Here is a 21494-nt window from a genome sequence, read left to right as displayed (position 1 = left end):
TATCAGAAAGAAATTTCTTGGTCGGATGAATTTTATTTGTAAATCTGCCAGAAGTATAATTTGGCTGTATGTCCAGATTTTCGCATGTCGCCACTGATATTCTTGCGATGTATCTTTGAGGATGAGCTGCAAGTTTGTTTGTTTTGTTCTAAACAAGTCACGACATATTACTGCACCGGTGTTGTCTTCTTGCTTGTATTACAGTAAACTGTGAGGTTGGACAATGACCGGAAGTGCGTCCGCGTGTGCACTTATTCTGAGTAACGGAACATAACGGTTGTCAGGGCGACCAAGTTCTAAACACAGTTTTCTCAATGGGATCGCCTTCAGACCGTAATAACACCTGTCAGTATTTCATATATTTTTGTAACATAGCTATGTAGAAATGAACCATGTAGAAAATTTTCATTAATGTTATGTATTAATACTGATTGAACGTTGGAATGTTGACAGAGGTTGACCAGAGATGCTGCTGAGCATACATATACATATTATGATGTCTGCTGGCATCACAATTCAAACGTTAAACACTAGGTTAAAAAATATTTCTTAAAACTCAGCATATGTCGCTTTTTGATGGCTTTATTTCTTCGGAGTTATAACAAAGCGTTCCCGCCTTCTTCCCATTTTTCTAAATGGTGCTCCCCGTGACTGAAAACAAGCGCACCCGGAGCACATAAACCCACCCAGATCAGAAGCAACGGCTACAGGCGGAGAACAACAAACGCAGTGTTATTGAATTACGAAAGAAACGCAACCACAAGCCATCAATTTACAGTAAGTGAATCTAAGATGCGTTACCCTAATCGTGCTATGTTTGTTTTCATGATTTGTCCCTAATGAGGAAATAAAGCGACGCTGTCAGTTTTATTATGATAAGGACTGAAGAAATTATGCAGTGATGGTTACTGAGTAACATACGTATCACTGAATAACTATCAGTGATACGTCCTTAGCAGTTATGGATGTAATCTACCAAAGCGTGAAAGAGCAACCAGGTTGATCTGCTTCGAGGTAGCCTACTTGAAATTCAGTTGTCACATTGAGGCCGTGTATCCCATTAGGGCCTACAGTTACTATGGAGTCCAGTTAGTCAGGGTGGCTTAAATATAAAAACAAGATTATCATTTTCTTTAACCCTTCATATTGTTCAAAATGTTACAAAAAAAAATAGAGCGAACAATATTTGTTTTGTAATTTCTAATTGCTTTGTTTTACTTCTCCCCTTAAGGCTATGATGGGGTGGTTTTTAAAAATTGGACTTCTGTCCCTAATTATTATGTTGCTGATGAACTTTGAATCAGCTTGTGCTAAAAAAGGCAGCAGCAGCAGTGGAAAGAAATCCACAAGTGGAACCCAATCAAAACCATCAAACTCTCAGCCCGGAAACTATCCTCGACAGCAGAGCCCCAATCGTGACACCAATCCATATCCTTCTGGAGGGAATTACCCATACCCTGGAAGTAAGAATACTAATCCAGGTGGGAATGCCAGGCAAAATCCACCAAGTTATCCAGGAGCAGGGAGCAACCCAAATCAGTATCCAGGAGGGAATCCTGCTGGAGGTTACCCTGCAGGAGGATACCCTAATCAACCAGGAAGAGGCAATTATCCAAATCAAAACCCAGCAGGAGGCTACCCTGCAGGCGGATACCCTGCAGGAGGATACCCTAATCAACCAGGAAGAGGCAATTATCCAAATCAAAACCCAGCAGGAGGCTACCCTGCAGGCGGATATCCTGCAGGAGGATACCCTAATCAACCAGGAAGAGGAAATTATCCAAATCAATATCCAGCTGGTGGAGGCTATCCAGCTGGTGGATACCCCAACCAAGGCAGAGGAGGGTATCCTAACCAGTACCCTGCCGGAGGGAATTATCCCAACCAGTACCCCGGAGCAGGTGGCTACCCAGGTGGTTATGGTGGAGGTTACGGTGGTGGCTACGGTGGAGGAGCAATTGGCGGTTACCCTAACTGGAACCCAAATAATAAAATCCTCAGCCCCAGGTTCGGTGGTGGAGGTTATGGACAAGGTGGCTATGGCATGGGAGGATCTCCTTTCTCTCGTTCTGTGCAGGGCATGGGAATTCAGCCCAAATCAACAGGTTTTGCCAAAAAAGCCATGGTAGCAGCAGGTGTCGGTGCATTAGCTGGAATGGCCGTCGGTTATGGGCTAGGGCGCTTCCCTCGACCACATTTTGCCTTCCGTAACCCCGAAGAAGAATACTATTACAACAACTACATGTACCGTAATTATGGGACCAAGTCAACAGATGAAAAAGACTATGGGCGGGACTATGTCTACAAGCCTCCTCCACGGGCCAAGACCTACGAGAACTTCATGAATGAGTGCAAGAATCGCACTGACCTCCTCAAGGACCAAGGCTCATCGAATAGTGGAGCAACTGATGAGGATAACGACACCGTGAGCATTGAGGAAATTGGGTACCCAGCCTTAATCAACCAAGTCAAGTCCCGCCGCTGCGTGGAGGAGTACATGAAGTACTCTGCACAGTTCATGAAGGAACGAAAGTTTGAACAACGCCAACAGCCAAGAGGTAGTGCTCCTATGAGCAATGGGGTGATGCATCTTTTCACATCCGGCTTCGTGCTTCTGTCCAGCATGCTACTACTGCAGTGAGGAAGAAGAAAAGGATTCCTTTCAGCCACATCCCAAATAGATTTCCCCTGCTTCCATTATAGCTGTAACAGTAACAGCCTGTGTATCTAATCTTTACAGTCGAAGCGATAGTTTATAGAATGTTACAGTCAATTTTTCTGCAAAAGTAATGTAATCTGGATTAAGTTTTAAATACAGTGCTTTTCAGAATATATTTAATTTACTGCACTTTTTATTTTCAATCCTTAATGCTTGGTGAAGAGCAAAACCTCTCATGGAATTGATGGTATAAATTATTAATATTGAAAATAGATATGCTGTATTGTTTGTCAAAATCTGCTTGAGTAAATACATTTGTGGAGTGATTTCTAAATTATGTAATTAGTGTATTATATATCTTTAAGAGGAATCCTTTTTGACAGAATATATTTACATTTTAGCTGTTGAGATTTCCCTTTTCTCTTCTGTTGTAAGACTTTGCTCTTATATAAGTTTGTTTATGGAAAAAAAATGGAGGTCACAGCTGCGAGGAAATGGTTCAAATAAAGCAACTATTTGGACTGGAAACACTTGACTGCCCTCCTGATCCCACTAAAGCTAAATCAACACTCAAGGGAATTAAAAAAAAAGCTATTTTTGCAGAGAGGAGTGTTATAAAGAAAGAATACGGTACATACATATTCCATGTATGCACTCAATATGTATGCATAACACTGTAGTTAGAGATGCACCGAGAAATTAGAAAATGCAGTTTTCAGCATAATTAGCCCTGATGATTTTCTGATCAGTGAATGCAGCAAAACTAAATACCTGGTCAAGCATTCTTTGATGTGGAACTTGATTTTGTGGGAGGAAGTTGGATGGATTGAACAGCTTTTTTTTAATCTTTGGTAGCCTATGAGGTGTTTATTCAAGCAGCAAAAGAGAGCTTGACTGTGGTTGTACTGGTCATTCACCATGTTCTACCTTTTTTTTTCTTCTGCTCAGAAGCATATAAAAAACAGAAATTGGACATTTTGACAAACTAAATGGGTAAATTCAATTGGTGAGCAAATACCCAAGTTATGAGGCTGTTAGATTTTACAGTACAGTATCTCTCATGAATGATGCCGGATGTAGAAATGCTTTCAAGTCTTTTCGCAACTTCTAAATTAGGTCTACATTCTCAATCAAGTAAGCACACTTAGCGTTTGCCTGAGCTAATGGCTAATATTAAATACTAAAGACGATTTAAAAAGTCAACTCCACGGTAATTTTCTCTTCATTTTAAAATAGTGAAATCTTGTTTTACAGCAGGATTTTGCTTCTAAGTCTAGAGAAAACTAATTTGAACTGAATCTGCTAAATTGTTATCAGTAGATGAAAGTTTTGCAAAAACTGGAAATCAGAGATAAATTTCTAATCTGCACATCTTTAGAAATTAGCTACAAATTCAGAATATATAGCCTAGAATTATGAGATGTTTCCCCTTTGAATGTAAACTGGATTGTGTGGAAACTGTCAACTCTCATTAGAAGTAGTAGTTGGTTTTAAACCTTCTGTACTGCAAAGGTCTGAAAACTTCCTGTGTAAAAATGATCTTCAGAGAGGAAGTGGAGGCAATGTTGCTGAGAAAGTTGTATAATATACCCAGCATGAGTTAGTTTTATAGCAATTATTGTCCTTGTGCACATGGATATATTTATCCCGGCTTGCCTTATTGTCGAAAACCTAAGTCATCGGCTAGTTGGTCTTGATTTTGTACAAATATCTTCCTGTATGCGTCTGGATTTTTCAACACAGTGACATAGTCATTCTTCAGGCCTTGCTAACGTTGTACATAATTCATTTGTTTTTACTCTAACCTCTATTGTAACAGTTTAAGTACAGAATCTCATTAGAATATATCTCAATAGGCTTTTCTGTCCTCAAGATGAGTTTAGGCTTTTCTGTCCTCAAGATGAGTTGAACAATGTTGTTAAATGATTCAATTTTTACTTTCTAAAAACAAATTGTTCTCTGTTTCCATAATTGTATGTGTCCCTGTGTATGGATATTAAATGTCCCTTTGTTTTTTTTCCCAATCTATCATCTTTTTACATTTAATAAATAATTTCTCTGCTTGATTTTGACCAGATTTGGTGAGTAAAATTTATCTGAATAAAACTTTGTCTTCAGAGCATGTATATTTCTTCTGCTGAATATCTGTAAAGTGCATTTATTTCCTCTCTGGATATTCTTTTGTTGGCTTATCACATTTAAATGTCAAATGGCAATTATTGGTCATCATTTTGACTCACAGGTGTAAACATTTTACCATAGCTTGTCATGGATGTTCATGTCTTAAATAAATTCACTTCAAAAATTATTCCTCTGTCTTAGTATAAAGACAGATTTGGCTCAATGTCTTTTATATCTCATTACTTAAGGAAGAAGGTTATGAGCACTGAAAAGGAACAAATTTACATGAAACAAAATTTTACTTATTTCAATATCTATTGATTTAGAGCACTGACTCACTGACATTTCTCTATTTTTACTTATTTATTTTACTATGGAATAAAGAATGTTTATTTACCATCTGTAGTTAGGTTCAAATTTGGCAAAGAATTGTACTTTTTTTAAAACCAGAGCAGATCTACATATATTTGGACACCTAAAAGCCAAGCATGAGCTGAAATGAACAGCAGGGAAATTTATGAAAAAGAAAATTTGTAAGAAATCTATACAGTGTCAAAGGAAATAGGCCTTTAGTTGCATGAATTGATCAAACGGCAAAATAAATAAATTAATAAAAAAATCGTCTCGCACTACACTGAACAATTAGTTGTGACAGGGATGTTCATTATTTGGGGACTTTAAAGTGTGAAACATTACATCGCTTGATGTTATTCTGCAGAAAACCATTTATTTTTATGAAGTTGATCATTGTTTTAAATGCAATCACTGAAATACTGGGGGACTTGTGTTTGTAGAATGTACACAAAAATATGCAATGATCTTAGAAAATCTGACTGCTATAGTAGTCCTGAAATAATTTTTACAGCCATTTTCAATCAGACCATACAATGCAAGAAACTGCAGGAAGGATTCTTTATTGAAAACTTCAGTTGCTTATTTCACTTCAGATCAGAGCTCACAATAAGCAGTGACTAGATTAAATGTCTCTGATCCAGCTTACTGTAAGAAAAGGCACCAGATGTCCTAGTCTGAGAAAGAAATTTGTCCCTGTAGCAGGAGCAGATCCTCTAACAAAGACTCTCCAGAGAGACTGGTTATTATATCTTTGGGTTTCCTGGTAATAAGGTTGTTGATCTGTCTTGTGGTTGTGATGGTTTCCAGTCCCGTGCTTTGGTTTGCCGAGGAAGCCCAGCCCGTACCCTGTCCCCGTTCCTCCCAGCATGCCTGCTGCTGCCGCTCCTGCCCACTTCAGGCCCTTCTTGGAGAGGCCTCGGCCTTGGGATGGGGACGCTTTATCGCCATCACCTTTACCGTGACCTCGGGAGCTGCCTCCTCGCTTGCTGAGCGACCCGGGGCACAAAGCAGCTGTGAGCAGCATCACTACCCAGAATGAGAGAAGCTTCAACTGAACAGCCATCATTGGAAAGCTGCAAAAAACATCAGTCACAGTTTGAACAAACCTGAAGGATGTAGCCTTAAATTTCAAAACTACTTTAGTTAGGTTGATATTGAACTCTTTATTTGTTTTTGTGGATGACAGAGGGGACATATGTCTGTTGGCAGGTGTTCAAACTGGCTTTTGATTTATTGTTACTGCACAAACAAAGTCATACACTCCCCTCTGCTAACACAGCAGAGATCCAGAACCGTCCACCACATGCTCTGTCAACACTGGGATTAGCTGAGGGTTCTGTGATGCAGATTTCTCCTTTTCATATTGGAGTTGTTTTACTTTCTTCTTCTTATCAACAATTAAATATTATATCACACATGGTGCATGTAATTTAGGAATAGAATAGTTCTAAAATGTAAAAAAGTGAATAGAAGTGTTTACAGTTCTAAACACTCAGACCTCATGCATGGTGTTGATTTAAAACTGAAAACTTGCCAAGGAAATGATACCATTTTCTAATAAATTTAAAATAGTGAATTGAGAAATTAGAAGTGTTCTTATTCCCCACGTTTGTAGTTTGATTCTTCTGGATTTAACCTTTGTGATGATAGGATGAGTGTAATATTTTAGTTTTTCATTTAATGGGGAAAAAAAAGATGCCTTACCTTCCTGTCTTGTTCAACAGATTGGTTCTGATGCTGAAGCTGTGGTCTCTTTTCAAGCAACACTTACAGTGCAGCAGAGCAGCCCTTTGGCTTTCATTATCACCTCCATACCATCAGCCAGCATCCAGTTAAGCCCCGCCCCCAAAAACAATCTCATATGTTCAACAACAGGCCTACAGGACAGCCTCAATGCTTCTGCTGATGCAGGTGATTCCCCCCTTATTGGCTAAATAAAAAGCTGTTCCATTATGAGGACTGAAATATATAAAACCATTTAGTAAAATAAATTGTTATTTGAAATAAGTTAATATCTTTAAGGCCAGATTTACATGACAGCTTGTGAGAAGTGATTAAAACATATAGCTTCCATCAAGTTGCCTCATTGAGGGAGAATATATCAGACAGCAAAATGGACTTTAGACCCAAGTTTAGTGAGTAGTCAATCAACGCCAAATGCTAGAGAATTATTTCAAAGTCCTGATCTGAAGTCTTTTTTAAATCTTTCAGAATAAGATGGACAAATGCGCCTGGAAGAGTGTGAAATTTAAAGATTTTTCAAGCCTGGATAAGTATCAGAAAAAATAACCGTCTGACTTTCTTTCTTATCCATCCATTTAGGAATTGAGGGGCGCGTGAGAAGCATGTGGCAAATTTCCTCCCAAAAACACAGTTTAGACTTAAACAGGCAGATATGCTTCCCAACATAACATAAAAAAAATCCAGGACACCACAGCAAAGTTTAATCACCACAGTGTTATTTCATAATAAAGTATTCTCACGCACTTACATCTCAAAGAGCATAAAAAAAGACAACAAATCCTTTGTTTGCATCCAAAGCGTTTTTATCACATGCTTTTAAACTGCAGGAAAACATTCATGCGCATCTTGAAATGAGGATGCTTTTCATATATATATATATATATAAAAAAAACATTTTCATGCAAAGAAACATAGCTTTTAAAGTGATGTGGTGGATACTGCACAGTTCTTTGCATGTTCACATTTTACAGGAACGGTTTACTAGTTTATATAAATGTGTCCTAAGTGTTTTCTTGCCAAAAATTATCTCTGTTAGAATACAATTGGCATTAATTCAGTGTTAGAGCTTGAAGGAAGATTTATTATAAGGTCCAATTTTCTTTGCAGAAACTAAATGACGTTCTCAAAGAGCTGCATGGAAGCCATTATATTTTCATCCTGTTGAGAGAAAGAAAAACAACATGGATTTTGGTGATTACTACCAAGTCAATTTTGTCAATTTTTTTGATTGTTTTACCTTTTGGCAGGTTTCGATGAATTCATCTATTGTCACAACTCCATCCCTGTTTCTATCCATTTTCTAACAAGTAAAAAAAGAGATTTGTTCACTCAAGAAATGGAATAAAAGTGGACATCAGAAAAGCGTTTTGAAGTTCAGCCAATTTTGACAGAAATCAAAACTCCTCTGACCAGAAATAGATGTAAAATTTGGATGTAATGATAAAAACTATATTGTTTTAGTTCACCTGGAAGAACTTCTCCACATGCTCAAACGGGGAATCTTCTCGTACGCTGGGTAAGGTATACCTGCCCATCATGTCATATATAGAGGTCATTATTGCTAACATTTCCTGCAGGAGAAAAATTAAAAGACAGATGAACAATGAACTACAGTGTATCTAGTTTGGGAACTGTTTTGCAACTGTTACCTCCTTTGTAATGTAGCCGTCTTTGTTGATATCATAAAGATTAAAAGCCCAGCGAAGTTTCTCTGTAACAGAGCCTCGAAGCAAAACTGACAGTCCTAACACAAAATCCTGTGAAGGAGATTGAAATGTTTTTCCTTAGTCGTCTATAAGCAACAAGGCCCAGCAAAAGTATTCATCACTCTTGGACTTTTCCACCTTTTGTCAAATTACAACCCTGTTCTATGATAGACCAACACAAAATATTTCATAACGTAAATCACTTCTAAGTTGTGATTTAAGTGTTTTATGCATAAAAGTCTTAAAAGTTAGGCAGATGTATGCGTGCAGAACTGCCTCAGAACGAGTGGCCATGTGCCACGTCCGACAGCTTAGAGGTAGCAGACTTTAGACTGAGGTACAAATTCACTTGCAGTATGACAAAGACAATAACATATTGTACTTCCACAGGTACAATGAAAGGAAACAGCTGCATTACTGGTCAAACACACCTGAACAAAAATAAATTATCATCTTCCTATGAATTTACTTGTTGGTAAAATTGTTTAGAAGCAGATCCATATTTGAAGGCTACAAAATTATGACTTTTGAGACTTTTAGTTTAGATTAAAGTGTAATCATGTTTAATTAAGAATTGCCTAGTCCAATCCAGGCCTTAATCCAAATCAGAATGTGTGGAAATTATTTAAAGCTCACAGAAGTTCTCTATTCAACTGGACTGAGCTTGAGTTATTTTAAAGAAGATGGAGGGCAAAAATGTTTTATATGTTCCAAGTTTGTGCAAAACTAGTGGAACCTACAGATCATAAGACTCGCAGCCACACAATTTGCAATTATTTACTGTTTTGTGTTGGTGAAGCATATGCAATTTTCCTAAAACATGTTGAATTTAACAAATGCTTGCTTTAATATTTTTGCGACATCCTGGATCACTACTTAAATAGTTGTGAATTTAATCAAAGCTGTAGCCGCTGACACACTCACCTCAAATCGGATGGAACCATTTCTGTCCATGTCGAATGCGTTGAACAAAAAATGAGCGTATGTGGTTGCATCTGAAAGAAAATAAGAAATTAAAATTCAAAAACCAATGCCCTGGTTCGACAAAAAGTTATGTACAGGGTATTCTCATGGTACAGAAAAGAAAACTGTTGAGCTACACTGTTAGGTTAGTAGAGGAAACTAAGACAAAATTAAGTATATGAAATGCACCTTTAAAATAATTATTTTAGTGTTTACATTTTAAAACTGAGTTTATACATGGTTACCTCCTTGAGGGAAGAATTGTGAGTAGATGGTTTTGAATGTTTCTTCATCTACTAACCCGCTGGGACATTCCTGTGTAGAGAAGATATACTTAGAATTATTATTATATTTATTTCACTTACTTGATTTAATCATCACTAAATTATTCTTACTTCTGGACAGATTGACACTGCCTCCTCTGGCAGAAATGTATAAAAAGTTTTAAAATAAATTGATCTGTTATTGAAGTGGCACGTTCTCTCAATGAAATGTTTAGAAAACTCTGTACTGTAAGTTTAGCACCAAAATTCACACATTAAGAATTAATAACTAGAACCAAGAGAATTCATGCAGAACAGATTCAACTTTTATTTCTTAAAGACATATTAGTAACCCATAACCTCATCTCTCCATGGGGAATAAAAGTGAGGTGACTTCCTTTAGCCACTGTTCATAATGGGTAACACAGGAGAACATACAGTATCAGTCAAATTAGGCAGATAGAGGTTTATTTTCACAACTCATAAAGTGTTAAGAAAGCTAAAATAAATACCGAAACCCCTAACTTTAAAAGTGTTAGATGTGTTATATTTTGTTGTTTTTCTTGTGCAAATTTTTTTTCGAAGGTGTCAAAAATTGTGTGGAATCTGGTACAAAATCACATTTTAAAAGTTACCCACTCAAAAAAAAACCCAAAAAAAACCCTGAAATGTAATTACACACAAATATCTAAAAACATTTGCCCTACATTTTTGAAGCCTCTGTAGAGCGACTGGAGCTCCTTCCTGGTGAACTGGGTCTGGGCCTGGAGCTGGTCGAGGCCCTCTGGCTGGTGCCGCACCATGGAGAGCTCAAGGTCACTGTCACTGGTGTCTGCCGGACAGAATCAGACAAAACAGGGGGAGGACAGCAGAAAAAAAAGAGGGAGAAAACAGCAGTAAGACCAGAAAGAAATAAAAAAAAGAAAGGAAGGAAGGAAAGACTAAGGGAAGAAGGTAAAACACTGGAAAACCAAAACGAGAAAAAGCACCCACCATCTTTTAGGAAACATAACAGGAAGTTGAGAACAATGGTGGAGAGAGAACAAAAGAGGGATGAGGAAATGGATGAGAAGCAGAGTGGCATCAGACAATGAGCAGTTTGAGACGAGAACATGGCATCAACAAAACGAGATAAAATAATTTGAGTTTGAAAGAGGGGCAAAATTAGGTGAACATGTAGGTACATAAAAAATAATGCTGATATGATTAAAAATAAATTATAAGTGCATGAACATAGTTAACTAACCTCCTCATTGTGGACACCTGGCAGTCACACACATATTCTGGTTAAAGTCTTTATTTTGGATTAGACTTTGTTTGCATTATGGAGGACAAAAAGTGTCACAATTAACGAATAGGGTGGAAATGCCACTGCTCCTGTTATCAATATGATTCTTAGTGAGACTTGCCATGAAGTTTAATCAGTTATTCGCTCCATTTGATAAACTGCAATGTGAGTTACAGCACAGGAAATATTTAGTGCCAAAATATCACAATAAAATAGATAAATAAGTCAAAATGATTTACATGAGAAATCTTAAATAAAACTCTAAATAAGTAAATAATACATTTTAAACTTAAATGTTAAAATTGAAATGATTAAAGCATTAATCATTCTGAATTATTTAATTGACAGTCCTATTTTACAGCATTAAGCCTTAAATTTAATTTATTTGGAAAAGGCTAGCAGTCTTAAACAAAGAGCTTCATTTGCAGTTAAGAAACTCTGCAAGGTGACCATTCAAATGTTAGGGACTATTTTATGAACAACAGTGACATAGGGAAATATAAAATAATAATAAAAAATTAAATTTTTACATTTTCATTTGATTTTCACATTTCACATTCAGTTTTTCCATTTAATTATCTAGGATTTTTTTTTACTATTTATTAAAAATAAATATAATTTATATAGTTTTATTTAAACTACTACATGTAAAAATACTGTATTTATTTGACATTATTTATGAACCATGGCAATTTGAGCAAAAACTATGCATATACAGTCAATAAAAGTATGTATATATATATATATATATATATATATATATATATATATATATATATATATTTATAAGTCATAGATTCCGCAAGTTTCAATTAATACGTTTTACATTTAGATATTTCTACATTTATTATTGGCACATTTAAATAATTCTGACTTTATACACCTATAATTTATGGAATTGATTCATATCCTGTTTTGATTATAATATATCTAAAACATTTCATGACATTGCTTTTGTATCTATGACCTTGAATCACTTTTGGCACGTGATGTTTGCTAGGTGACACATTTATCAGCGCCACTTGCATGACAAATAGATGTCCACAATGTAAAAAAGGTTCAGTCGGCACTAATGCAAACTAGTGTGAGTAGGTGTTTAGGAGGATTACATTAATCAATGGGAGGAAATGAATCTGTTGATGTTGGAGCTACTCACCGTCTTTACAATGATTTCACACATGAACAGATTTGAACAAGACAAAGAAGAGGTGAGGAAGATGGCGAAGGAATGAGAGGGAAAGAAAAGAAATATGAGATAAAAATGCAACTTTTACAAAGCGAACACATTAAACATGCAAATAAACATCTGTTTTTAATTAAGATAGCTTAATGAAAACAGTCAAAATGTAGAAATTTAAAGATATGAAGACATATTCTGTAGGAGACTTAAGTGGAAATATTTTATTAACAAAATATTGGGTTTAAATCAGAAAAACTCTATAAATGTAACAAGGTTGCATCATTACATTTAATAAATACTCAAAATTCCCCCTACTCTTACCTTCCAGTGACAAAGGCTCCCAAATCCCAAACTGTTTGAGAACAACAATAAAAAGTCCAACAACAACAGCAATGGCAATTACTTCCATTCCGTCTAACCCCATTATTCACCTATATTAGATATCAGCTCTGAAAATGCTGCTGGAAGAAAAAATTTAAGCATAAAAAAAAAAGCAAAGTAGCGTCTCTTTTTTTGAACTGACAAATCTATTGATCCAGCTTTTTCGTAGAAAAATATCACCTGCTGCCTACCATCTCCTTCAACCATCAAGCCCCATCATTTCATCAGAGATATTGCACCAGCATCAGCAGATATGAACTGATTCACACCACTGGCCAGCCGAGAAAAAGGATAACACATGAATGAGGAACATCCTGCTGCCCAAGTTTGACAAGTTTGACTAGGGTGCCTCAGTAAAAATAAAAGTCAGAAACTCAGATCACCAAAAAAAAAAAAAAAAGTCCAAAGTTGTCCTAATTTGCAAAAACATCCATCTGAGCCTCATTTCCAGGTTTAGCTCCAGTCGTCTGCTGTGAAGCAGGTGTGTACGCGTGTGTTTAAGGGTGGTGCCAGTGGGGATAGGAAGTTCTTGGTGAAGGAATTTCTTTACTAATGGTCTGTGACTTTATGAGCCCCGTCATTTCAGTGATGCAAACTGTAAAACCAAGCATTGATCCACATCTGCTGATGGCTGGGATTTGAGTAGCACTTAGTCCAAATGAGCCTGTGTAATGCTGCCTGTATCTCCACACTTGGTCAGTGATAGCCTCAGTAAGTAAAGTGGTTTTAATCACATGCAAGCAAATATCAGACGTTTGTGACTGGGTATTTTTTAATGTGATTAAACTGGATAGTGGAATATTCAAGTTGTGAAGGTTGAATATTCCACCTTTTTTATTTCCCTTTTCTAAATCCTTCAGAAAAGGGTTTACTTCAGAAAAGGTAAATTCTTTTCTGTGTAAATCTGAAGTTTGATTTACAAACCAGAGGTTGAATGGTTGTGTAAATAAAGTATTTCACACATGTGCACAAACATTTTGATCAGGTAGGTTTGCAACACAGTGCAAGTGAAGAAGAATGTGGGGATAGTTCACAACTGATGAGTCTGCAAAACCTAATGGACTCAGTTTAAGTATCGGGGAGTGCTAATCAATCAGTGGGAGTTAAAATATTGGTCAGAGAAAGTGTGCAGCATGTGCATTTTGAAGCAGGATTCATGTTTCTTTGAAGTTTCACCAGTATTGGTCAGCTAACTTGTGTCTCATCCATTAAAAAGTATGATAAACTAAAAGAAAACCCTGCCAAAATCCCAAAGAAATATTAGCATATGATATTATTTATAGCATTTTAGTAGCACAGATGCAAAAGATCTCATTGGAAATGCAGTATTGCTCCATTTATATAGAATTTTGAAGCTAGTACCACGTCTTAGCTGTCACATCTAATATATCCCACACTAAAGTATAAAACTGTACAATCCCAGTTATTGTTTTGTCGAATGTTCTCACCATCCTGTTCTTCTTTCACCTAAGTTTTCCTTATTGTCTTTACCAGTTTTATTTATTAAGTATTACTAAAGCAAAGTGCTGCACATAACTGCCTGCATTAAAAGCAAAAACATAAAAATATGACAAGAAGTGCTGACTCACATTTTCTTCTATTAAATAGAAATGGAGAGCAGTGAATTAAACATGCAAAGATACAGGCAGAGCAGTCTTTGGCCTCATCACCAGGATTTAATGGCTGCAGAGAAAGCAGCATTAAAGCTAAAAGGCTAATCTAGTTTATTTATCACAAGCAGTCACTTCTCATTTCATAATGAACTTTATTTTTGCTGAACTTTTGGGTTTCTGGTTTTATTTTATTTTCACAATACTGTATTCCATAAAAAAGCTCAAGAAGGCAACATTTCAGTTTCAAACAGGTTTAATTAAACTTCAAATTGAAAAGAAAAATAAGCAAAATAATGATTTGTTTCCTCTATTTTCAAAGAGATAAAACAAACTTGTTGAGCTAACAAGAATTTTGCATGCCTTTTGGTTTTTACTAGCATGTTTTCTTCCTATATCTGGTTGTGAATGGATTCTTTTAAGCTCTTTCAGTCCAAAAGATACAGTTTTCTTTCTGTTCTCTTCCAGTCAATAGGCCTCGAAGATGAAGAGTGAATAAATAGATGCTCTTAAGTTTAAAAACCACTAGATGGCGACAAGGTAATTGTAATGTGACGAGAAAGTTGTCACGCACTAAATAACCCTAGATAAAACTTTACATTAGTTTTGTGCAGTTCAAGTAGCAGATGTGTGAATCTACTGTAGATTTACTTGTAAATAAAATATATAAGTATATGTATTTCCTATTTTCGGTCTGCTTGATTATTTAGTTTTTAGTTTCTGAAGACACTTTAAAGGCTTAACAGTTAGCCAATTAGCTGCCCACGTTGTTTTCTTGAATGTATAATTTCTCGCTCCTTTTATTATTTGCTGCGTCTTGTAAAAGTATTTATGACGCTTTAATTTTAGCACACTTTGTCCTGTTACAACCACAAAGTTTCACACATTTTATTAGGACTTTATATGATAGACCACTATTAGTGTAGTGGAAGGAAAATGTTTTGGTTTCCAGTTTTTACACAAATGAAAAAACTGAATCAAAACTCATTAGAATTCCCTTTAGTGGCAATTACAACCCATATTTGTTGGGAATGTCTTCACCAGTTTTGCACCAGTAGGATACAAACAGAACAAATCCTAAAGTGGGAAAAGTTCAGGGTGTAGGAACTCTTTTGCCAAGCTCTATAAGTACCGAAGATGCCATTAAGTAAAATTACATGGAAATATCAAAACAAGGCAAATGTGATACTTGTGAGACAAGGTGAGATAAGTCTGTGTCAGCATGTCTGCAGAGAAGCATGGTGCCAATAATTTAAATAAACCAAATGGGAGTGGCTTGGTGAAGACACAATCAAATAAAAATGAGGAGCATACATTTATTTTTTGCTTAAAAGGAAAGAATAAAAATGCACTAGCAGCGGTGAGTTAAGAATGTAAAGTGAAGTTTGTTTGTTTTCAATTCAGGAACTCTGCAATTATAATTTAGAAAAGGTGGGATTAGATGCCAGAAAATATTTTTCCAAGCTCTTCATATTGAAAGTGAAGGAGGATGGTGAGCAATGTTAAATTTAAAATATGAAAAGCTGAAGCAGATCCCGCAAAATTTATGCATTCTGTAGGAAGGTGTACATCTCTACTGTAATATTCCTACTCTGGCCTGTCATGTTTTATCATTCTGGGCATCAGTCTGCTCTGATGTCCTCCCCTGTGTCTCTACCTGGCCCTTGCTGCGTGGTGCTGGCGATTATCCACTTGACGAGGCAGCACTTCATCAGCGATTTGCGTGAAAGCCGGGGCCTCTCCCACTTTGAGCCCTCTGTTTGTCCCCCTGGGCTGGGATCTTTGCCGTTGGCATCAGGGAGCAAATCGCCATCCACAGTCTTCTTCTCTGCCTGCAGAAGAGAACCAAACTAATCTCCTGATTTGGTGTGACTCTACATTAATGCATTAATTGACTATTATTTAATTAAAGGTTGTTTTGATGTGATATTACAGAAAGTTGGTGAGGGACCCTCATGATAACAGCTTTTCCATTATGGAGATCCTGAAACCTTTCTTACGATTGGCAGCAGATAACATTCTGATGGTTCTGGCTCTGAATTGCATACCTACAACCAGGGGCGGAGAGTCAGGGGGCGCTGGCCCCCAGAAGGGAGGCAGAATATGCAACACAGGAGTCGGGAGTGAGACTGTGTTGGAATATGACGTCAGGAATCAAAGCGTTTATCACATCTGATGAGAGCTGGAGAAATGAGCCCTCTCCTGTTGAGTGTGGTGTATGTAGGACTATATATTATGGTGTCCCAGTAGATTATAGTCATTATTGACTCATGGTTGCCATAAACTTTATAAGACCAAGTAATTTTAGTGACATAGTGGGTGTAAAATATTGAATAGAATGTTTTGCTACATGACTGGCTTTATTTACATTTTACTTCATGACACACAAAATTAAGTGGATCGTCCTTATTGTTTCCAAGTGTATTCTGGGTAAAACTTGTCACCAGCCGTCATCATCAGTCACTTGGCAACAGATGGCGAACTAGCTAGTGCATTTCTACAGACTAAGTTAACATGAGTGGAGCTCCATGGAGCGGCAAAGTGAAAAGGATGGGAAAAAAGAGATCAAGGAAAAGCCAAAAACTGGACGCATATTTTGTTCCTCGACTTGGAAATGAAAAGAACTTTTTTGTTGGCAGCGATTCAGATTGCGAGCCCAGCGAAGGAGCCGGACTAGTTACAGGTAGCAACTCTGACATTATTCATAAAGTCTGCGCCGAGTTTAAGTTTATTATTTGGGTTTAAGGCCCGGTCGTTAGCCCCGCCCCCCGGCCCGACTCTGACTTGTTTCACCAGTGCCTGCAACTGCTGCCGTTCTGCAGAAAATCTCTCACTTTCTTACTTACTGTCTTCAGCTACCCTCATTACACTTTTACAGAAACTTAACTAAAACATGTTGAACACAGCTCTTTAGCACACTACAGTGAATGATTTAGTGAACAGAGGGAAGAGTTGCTGAGCAGCAGATATTTAAGAATAAATTACAATTCCCATAAATGACATTTGCAATTCAATAATTTATCTTCTTTGACAGAGACTGAAACAACTGAGCACAGTTTCTTTATATGATTCGAGGTCTGTTATGACAACAAATTTTGCTGGACAATAAGTTGTCCCAAAAGTTATTGCGATAAGCAATTTAAAATTGTTGTTTCAAGACCATTTTCAAGCAATAACTTGAAAATGGTCAAGTTATTACTTGAGAACAAATTCAAGAGCAAATTCTCAAAGATCAATTAACTTTAAATTCTAATGAACATTTAACACTGGAAAAGAATCCACCCATCCATTTTCTGTATCCCTAGTGGGATTGGGAGTGGTGCTGGTGTCTATCTCCAGCTAACGTTCCCGGGCGAGAGACGGGGTATACCCTGGACAGGTCGCCAGTGTGTCACAGGGACAGAAACAACAAATAAAATGAATTAAGAAGTCTCTGTAAACAAAACTCCCCTTCAAAAAAATGGTCAATTTGAGACAAATACACAAGACTGAAGATTTTTGTCATCCAGGGTTTGGTAGAAAGAGACAGGGAAAACAGAAAAATGATAAATTATACAAATGGAAATTATTGAGTTTGTTTTAATTTATCGTGCTATTAATTGGCTTATTGCCTACAGTTCTACATGATACAGAATCAGAACAAATCTGAAAGCCCTTTGGGAGAGTAGTAAAGTCAGTGCACAGCTTCGACTATTATAATCACATCATTACACACAAAATCCGGGTGTAATGATGGACTCAGTGTCATGAAGTGGAGTGTTTGGTGGTGAGGAGAAACGCGGTAGGACCCAGATTGAAGTGCAAATATGATGGTTTAATGGAAATCATACAGAACACAAAAAATCCAGGCAGCACAGGTGTTAGCAACTGGTATGTGCATTTAACAAATGACATTAAACTTCTGACAAAAGACGAGGACCTGACAGGGAACAAGAGACACAGCTGGGTATTGTCGTGGAAAAAATTCTATTTCCAAGCACTGTTCAGGTGAAATCACTCAATCAGGTTTATTCATATATTGTGCACAATACAGAGAGCTTGTAGGACAATCAGTAATGAAGCAGGTCTGAATGAAAAGCTTGCTAAGCTCTGCCAGGCAGAGACAACACATGAGTTTTATACCAACGATAAAGAATTAAACAAAGGGAGAGATAGTCTGGTTCTGACGCAGTAGTGGAAAAACAACTTCTAATCTTCTACATGAAACCCAAATAATTCTTTTGGTGATAGTTCATAAGCATATCATATGACATGACCAGCAAATGTGACCTTATAGTAATTTTCCATGACAGTATAAATACACAGGGAAAGTAATGAGGGAAAACAAGAGACAGTTGGGAACAATCTAGGGGGAGACGAGACAGAAACTAAACTGACACACAGAAAAACCAAATCCTCACACTCAGACCTGAACTTTCAGAGCCACAATAGGGACAATTACAAAGTCAGCCTTCTGTCATCTAGAAAGATTTCTGGTATTAAAGGACTAATATCCCAATAAGATCTTGAGAAACTCATCCATGAGTTTATTTTTAGTCACATTGATTACTGCCAGTGTCTTCTCAGGTCTGGCTAAGAAAATCATTAAGACAGCTGCACCTCGTGTTCTCACCAAACCCAGTCCTTACACTGGTTCCCTATAGCTCAAAAAATAGACTTTTATTAGTTTATAAATCACTGAATAGGAACCTTCCAGACCTCTCAGGCTTTGGTTCAAGTCTACTCAGCATCCCCAGAACAAAATGTGGAGCCGCAGCATTCAGTTTTTACGCTCCTCTGATCTGGAACAAGCTTCCAGAAAACAGCAAAACTACTGAAACAAATCTTCAAATCAAGGCTGGAACTCCACTTGTTCAGAGTTGCTTCGGATTGATGTTAACTGGACCATCATTTTTATCTGGATTCTAATTGTTCATTATATTCCCATATTATTCCACTGCAAAATAATGTTTTTTTTCTTTGATTGTTGTTTTATGTTTTTAGCATATGAAGCACTTTGAATGTCCTTGTTGCTAAAATGTGCTGCATAAATGAGATTGCCTTGTTTTCATGTTTAAAATAATAAAGCTAACAGCTAGATGTTTTGATAAAAGACAAAACTGTTGTTTGGAGAGCATCTTGGTCCCCCTTTTCACCCTTTTTGAATACAGAGACAGTGCAGCATCCAGTGTGTTGCTCAATAATTTACACACCTTTAAACTCCTTCAATAAAAGATCAAAGTTACAGCTGCTGTGTTGAGGTGTGTGATGGCTCCGACTTTGTGAACGATGACTAAAGCAATGCTTGATGAACCCTCCAAATCTTCATGAAAGGTAACCATCATGCACCTGTAAACGTGTATTCGCGCCACCCACACGATTATTCTTAAAAATGCATGAAGAGCAAAGTGAAGTCTCATACATTTATGCAGCACAGATCCATGTGAACAGTCTGAAAAGCATCTAAATGCCTTAAGTTTTGCAATCAAAATTTATTTTCATGTCAGCAACATGTTTTAATGCCATGATAATACTTGTGCTTAAATGTAGGAAATATACAAAGTTACATTCTATGTCCTACAGAAGATACCTACATTTTTCTGCCGCTGCTTTCCAGGAAGCTTTGGTTTAAAATAAAAAAAGGTTTATCATCAACAGACGTGTTGCACTGTGACATTCTCCAGGAAATCATCTGAAGGGTTATGAACTCAGTGGGAAACGGACCACTGCTGATCTTCACATATGGTACAGCATGATTTTGCCCACATGGAGCTTCTGTCACGATCTCTGTCACCATATGCAGACTTTCAGTTTCTCATTAAATTTCTTTTCTATTTTTACCTCTGCGTTCTGACATGTTTTCACTTACCTAATCACAAATTTACATTTTAGTCTTGTTTTCAGATACTTTTAAACAAAACATCTGCCCTTGAATGAAATCTCAAACGCAACACTTTTCTTCTTGCAACTTTAAATTCAAGCACATCTACAATAAATTTACACTTACAATGTTTTCAAACTTTTTATCGTGGAAACATTGACCACTTTTAGGTTGTATACACATAAGTTTGTCCCTAAAATTGATTCAAGGTACTTTATTTTGAAGTGATAAAATCCCAAACCAATACAGGGCTCTCATAAGTAACTAAAACATCCATCCACATGCTGCTTGAATCTCAATTGGTAACACGTAAAAAAAAGTGATAAATTCCTCCTGTACCTGCATTGCGTCTGGATTTTAGATGCTCCTTTGAAGAAAAGTCGCGTACAGCAGCCCTCCTCCTCCTGACGACCCTCACTGAACTGCAGCAGCAGCTTCAGCTTCATCAGACGGACAGCGGATATTTAAAGGAGGAGCGGAGCTGCTCACACGCCGGCTGGAGGATCAGCGTCGTAAAGCTGTGACAGTCGGATGGTGAAGTGCCAGAACAGAACAGGGGGAAGGGAGGTGTGGATCAGGTGTTTACATCGTGACAGATGTTATTAAAAGAGCCAGATTATAAGCTGTGTGGGAGATGTGGGTGTAGACTCAGACAGCGTGAGACTCTCTGAGGAAATAAGAAAAAAGATTGCTGTAATCTTGTCTACATTAAATAACACAATTCTCATTGCTCCAACAGTTTGCTAAGATTGACAACATTTTGTGTTGTTTTGTTTTGCGAAAGCAGAATGACCAAAGTTGTGGAAGTCTTTTGTATGTGCTTTTTTAGTTTACGTTGAAGTCAGGAATATTAAATTATTCATATAAGAATGTTGGAACACTTTATACTCTTCTAGACTGCAAAAGCAACAATTTTTGTCTTTTTTTGTCTTATTTTTTGAGGTGTTAATTCTCTAGAATAATCATTTTTATTTTATACACAATTTCTGAAAAGGTAATTGATGTGAAATTTTATTTTTTAAGGTCTCTATTATGTGGATTTTTAGTATTTTATCATAATTTCATAACTTCTGTTCCTGTTTTGTTTTATTGTTACATTAGTGAGCATTTGCCAGTGTTTTCTTTGTTTTATTACACCTCAGACAGCAACACATTAAAACATAATCGTCATGTAACTTCTGACAAAAACCCCACCAAGTGCACTTCCCTTCATTTTAACTTTGAAAGGATAAATTTAATCTGAATTGGGGAACATTCTGTGCATCCAGTCGGGGTTTCATGTTATCTGGAAGAGTAAATTAATCTGAGTACAGGAAGCTTCCAAAAATACTCTGAAATTTTATCTTGAACTGTGAAGGTGGAGGAT

The 21494-nt window shown here is 36.9% G+C and overlaps 2 protein-coding genes across 6 annotated transcripts; one reads left to right on the top strand and one right to left on the bottom strand.

The window, feature by feature from the left end:
• The first annotated feature begins 264 nt into the window (after positions 1–264).
• prnpb (prion protein b) lies at positions 265–3998 on the top strand. The gene is made up of 3 exons (XM_044096084.1): positions 265–345; positions 663–777; positions 1232–3998. Exon 3 carries the CDS (start codon positions 1235–1237, stop codon positions 2639–2641), a length of 1407 nt encoding a protein of 468 aa, XP_043952019.1. The 5' UTR covers positions 265–345; positions 663–777; positions 1232–1234; the 3' UTR covers positions 2642–3998.
• Positions 3999–6032: 2034 nt separating this feature from the next.
• On the bottom strand, positions 6033–20676 carry LOC122819396 (calsenilin-like). Of its 5 annotated transcripts, none has more exons than XM_044096086.1 (10): positions 20468–20676; positions 15926–16118; positions 12254–12256; positions 10517–10641; positions 9792–9861; positions 9508–9578; positions 8527–8634; positions 8344–8448; positions 8115–8177; positions 6033–8035 (listed from the first exon to the last, which is right to left on the bottom strand). In XM_044096086.1, the coding sequence occupies exons 1-10, from the start codon at positions 20471–20473 to the stop codon at positions 7988–7990; spliced, it is 792 nt and encodes a 263-aa protein (XP_043952021.1). In that variant the 5' UTR covers positions 20474–20676; the 3' UTR covers positions 6033–7987. The 5 variants fall into 5 exon arrangements, with proteins under 5 accessions (XP_043952021.1, XP_043952023.1, XP_043952022.1 ...); XM_044096088.1 differs by lacking the exon at positions 12254–12256 and adding an exon at positions 12850–12852 and having other exon boundaries at positions 15926–16100; XM_044096087.1 differs by lacking the exon at positions 12254–12256.
• Positions 20677–21494: the final 818 nt, after the last annotated feature.

This window comes from Gambusia affinis, linkage group LG17 (genome assembly GCF_019740435.1).
Source record: "Gambusia affinis linkage group LG17, SWU_Gaff_1.0, whole genome shotgun sequence".
Lineage (NCBI taxonomy): Eukaryota > Metazoa > Chordata > Actinopteri > Cyprinodontiformes > Poeciliidae > Gambusia > Gambusia affinis.
Note: the sequence above shows the minus strand (reverse complement) of the source record. Positions and strands in the feature narration are given on the sequence as shown.

Bases quoted from the DNA above. Each gene is read 5' to 3' on its own strand.
- prnpb (XM_044096084.1), top strand. From the start codon at position 1,235: ATGATGGGGTGGTTTTTAAAAATTGGACTTCTGTCCCTAATTATTATG.
- LOC122819396 (XM_044096086.1), bottom strand. The intron at 9,862-10,516 runs GTAGGGCAAATG...TTCTCTACACAG, and splicing joins TCTACAGAGGCTTCAAAAAT to GAATGTCCCAGCGGGTTAGT. The intron at 8,635-9,507 runs GTGAGTGTGTCA...TCTCCTTCACAG, and splicing joins ATGGTTCCATCCGATTTGAG to GATTTTGTGTTAGGACTGTC.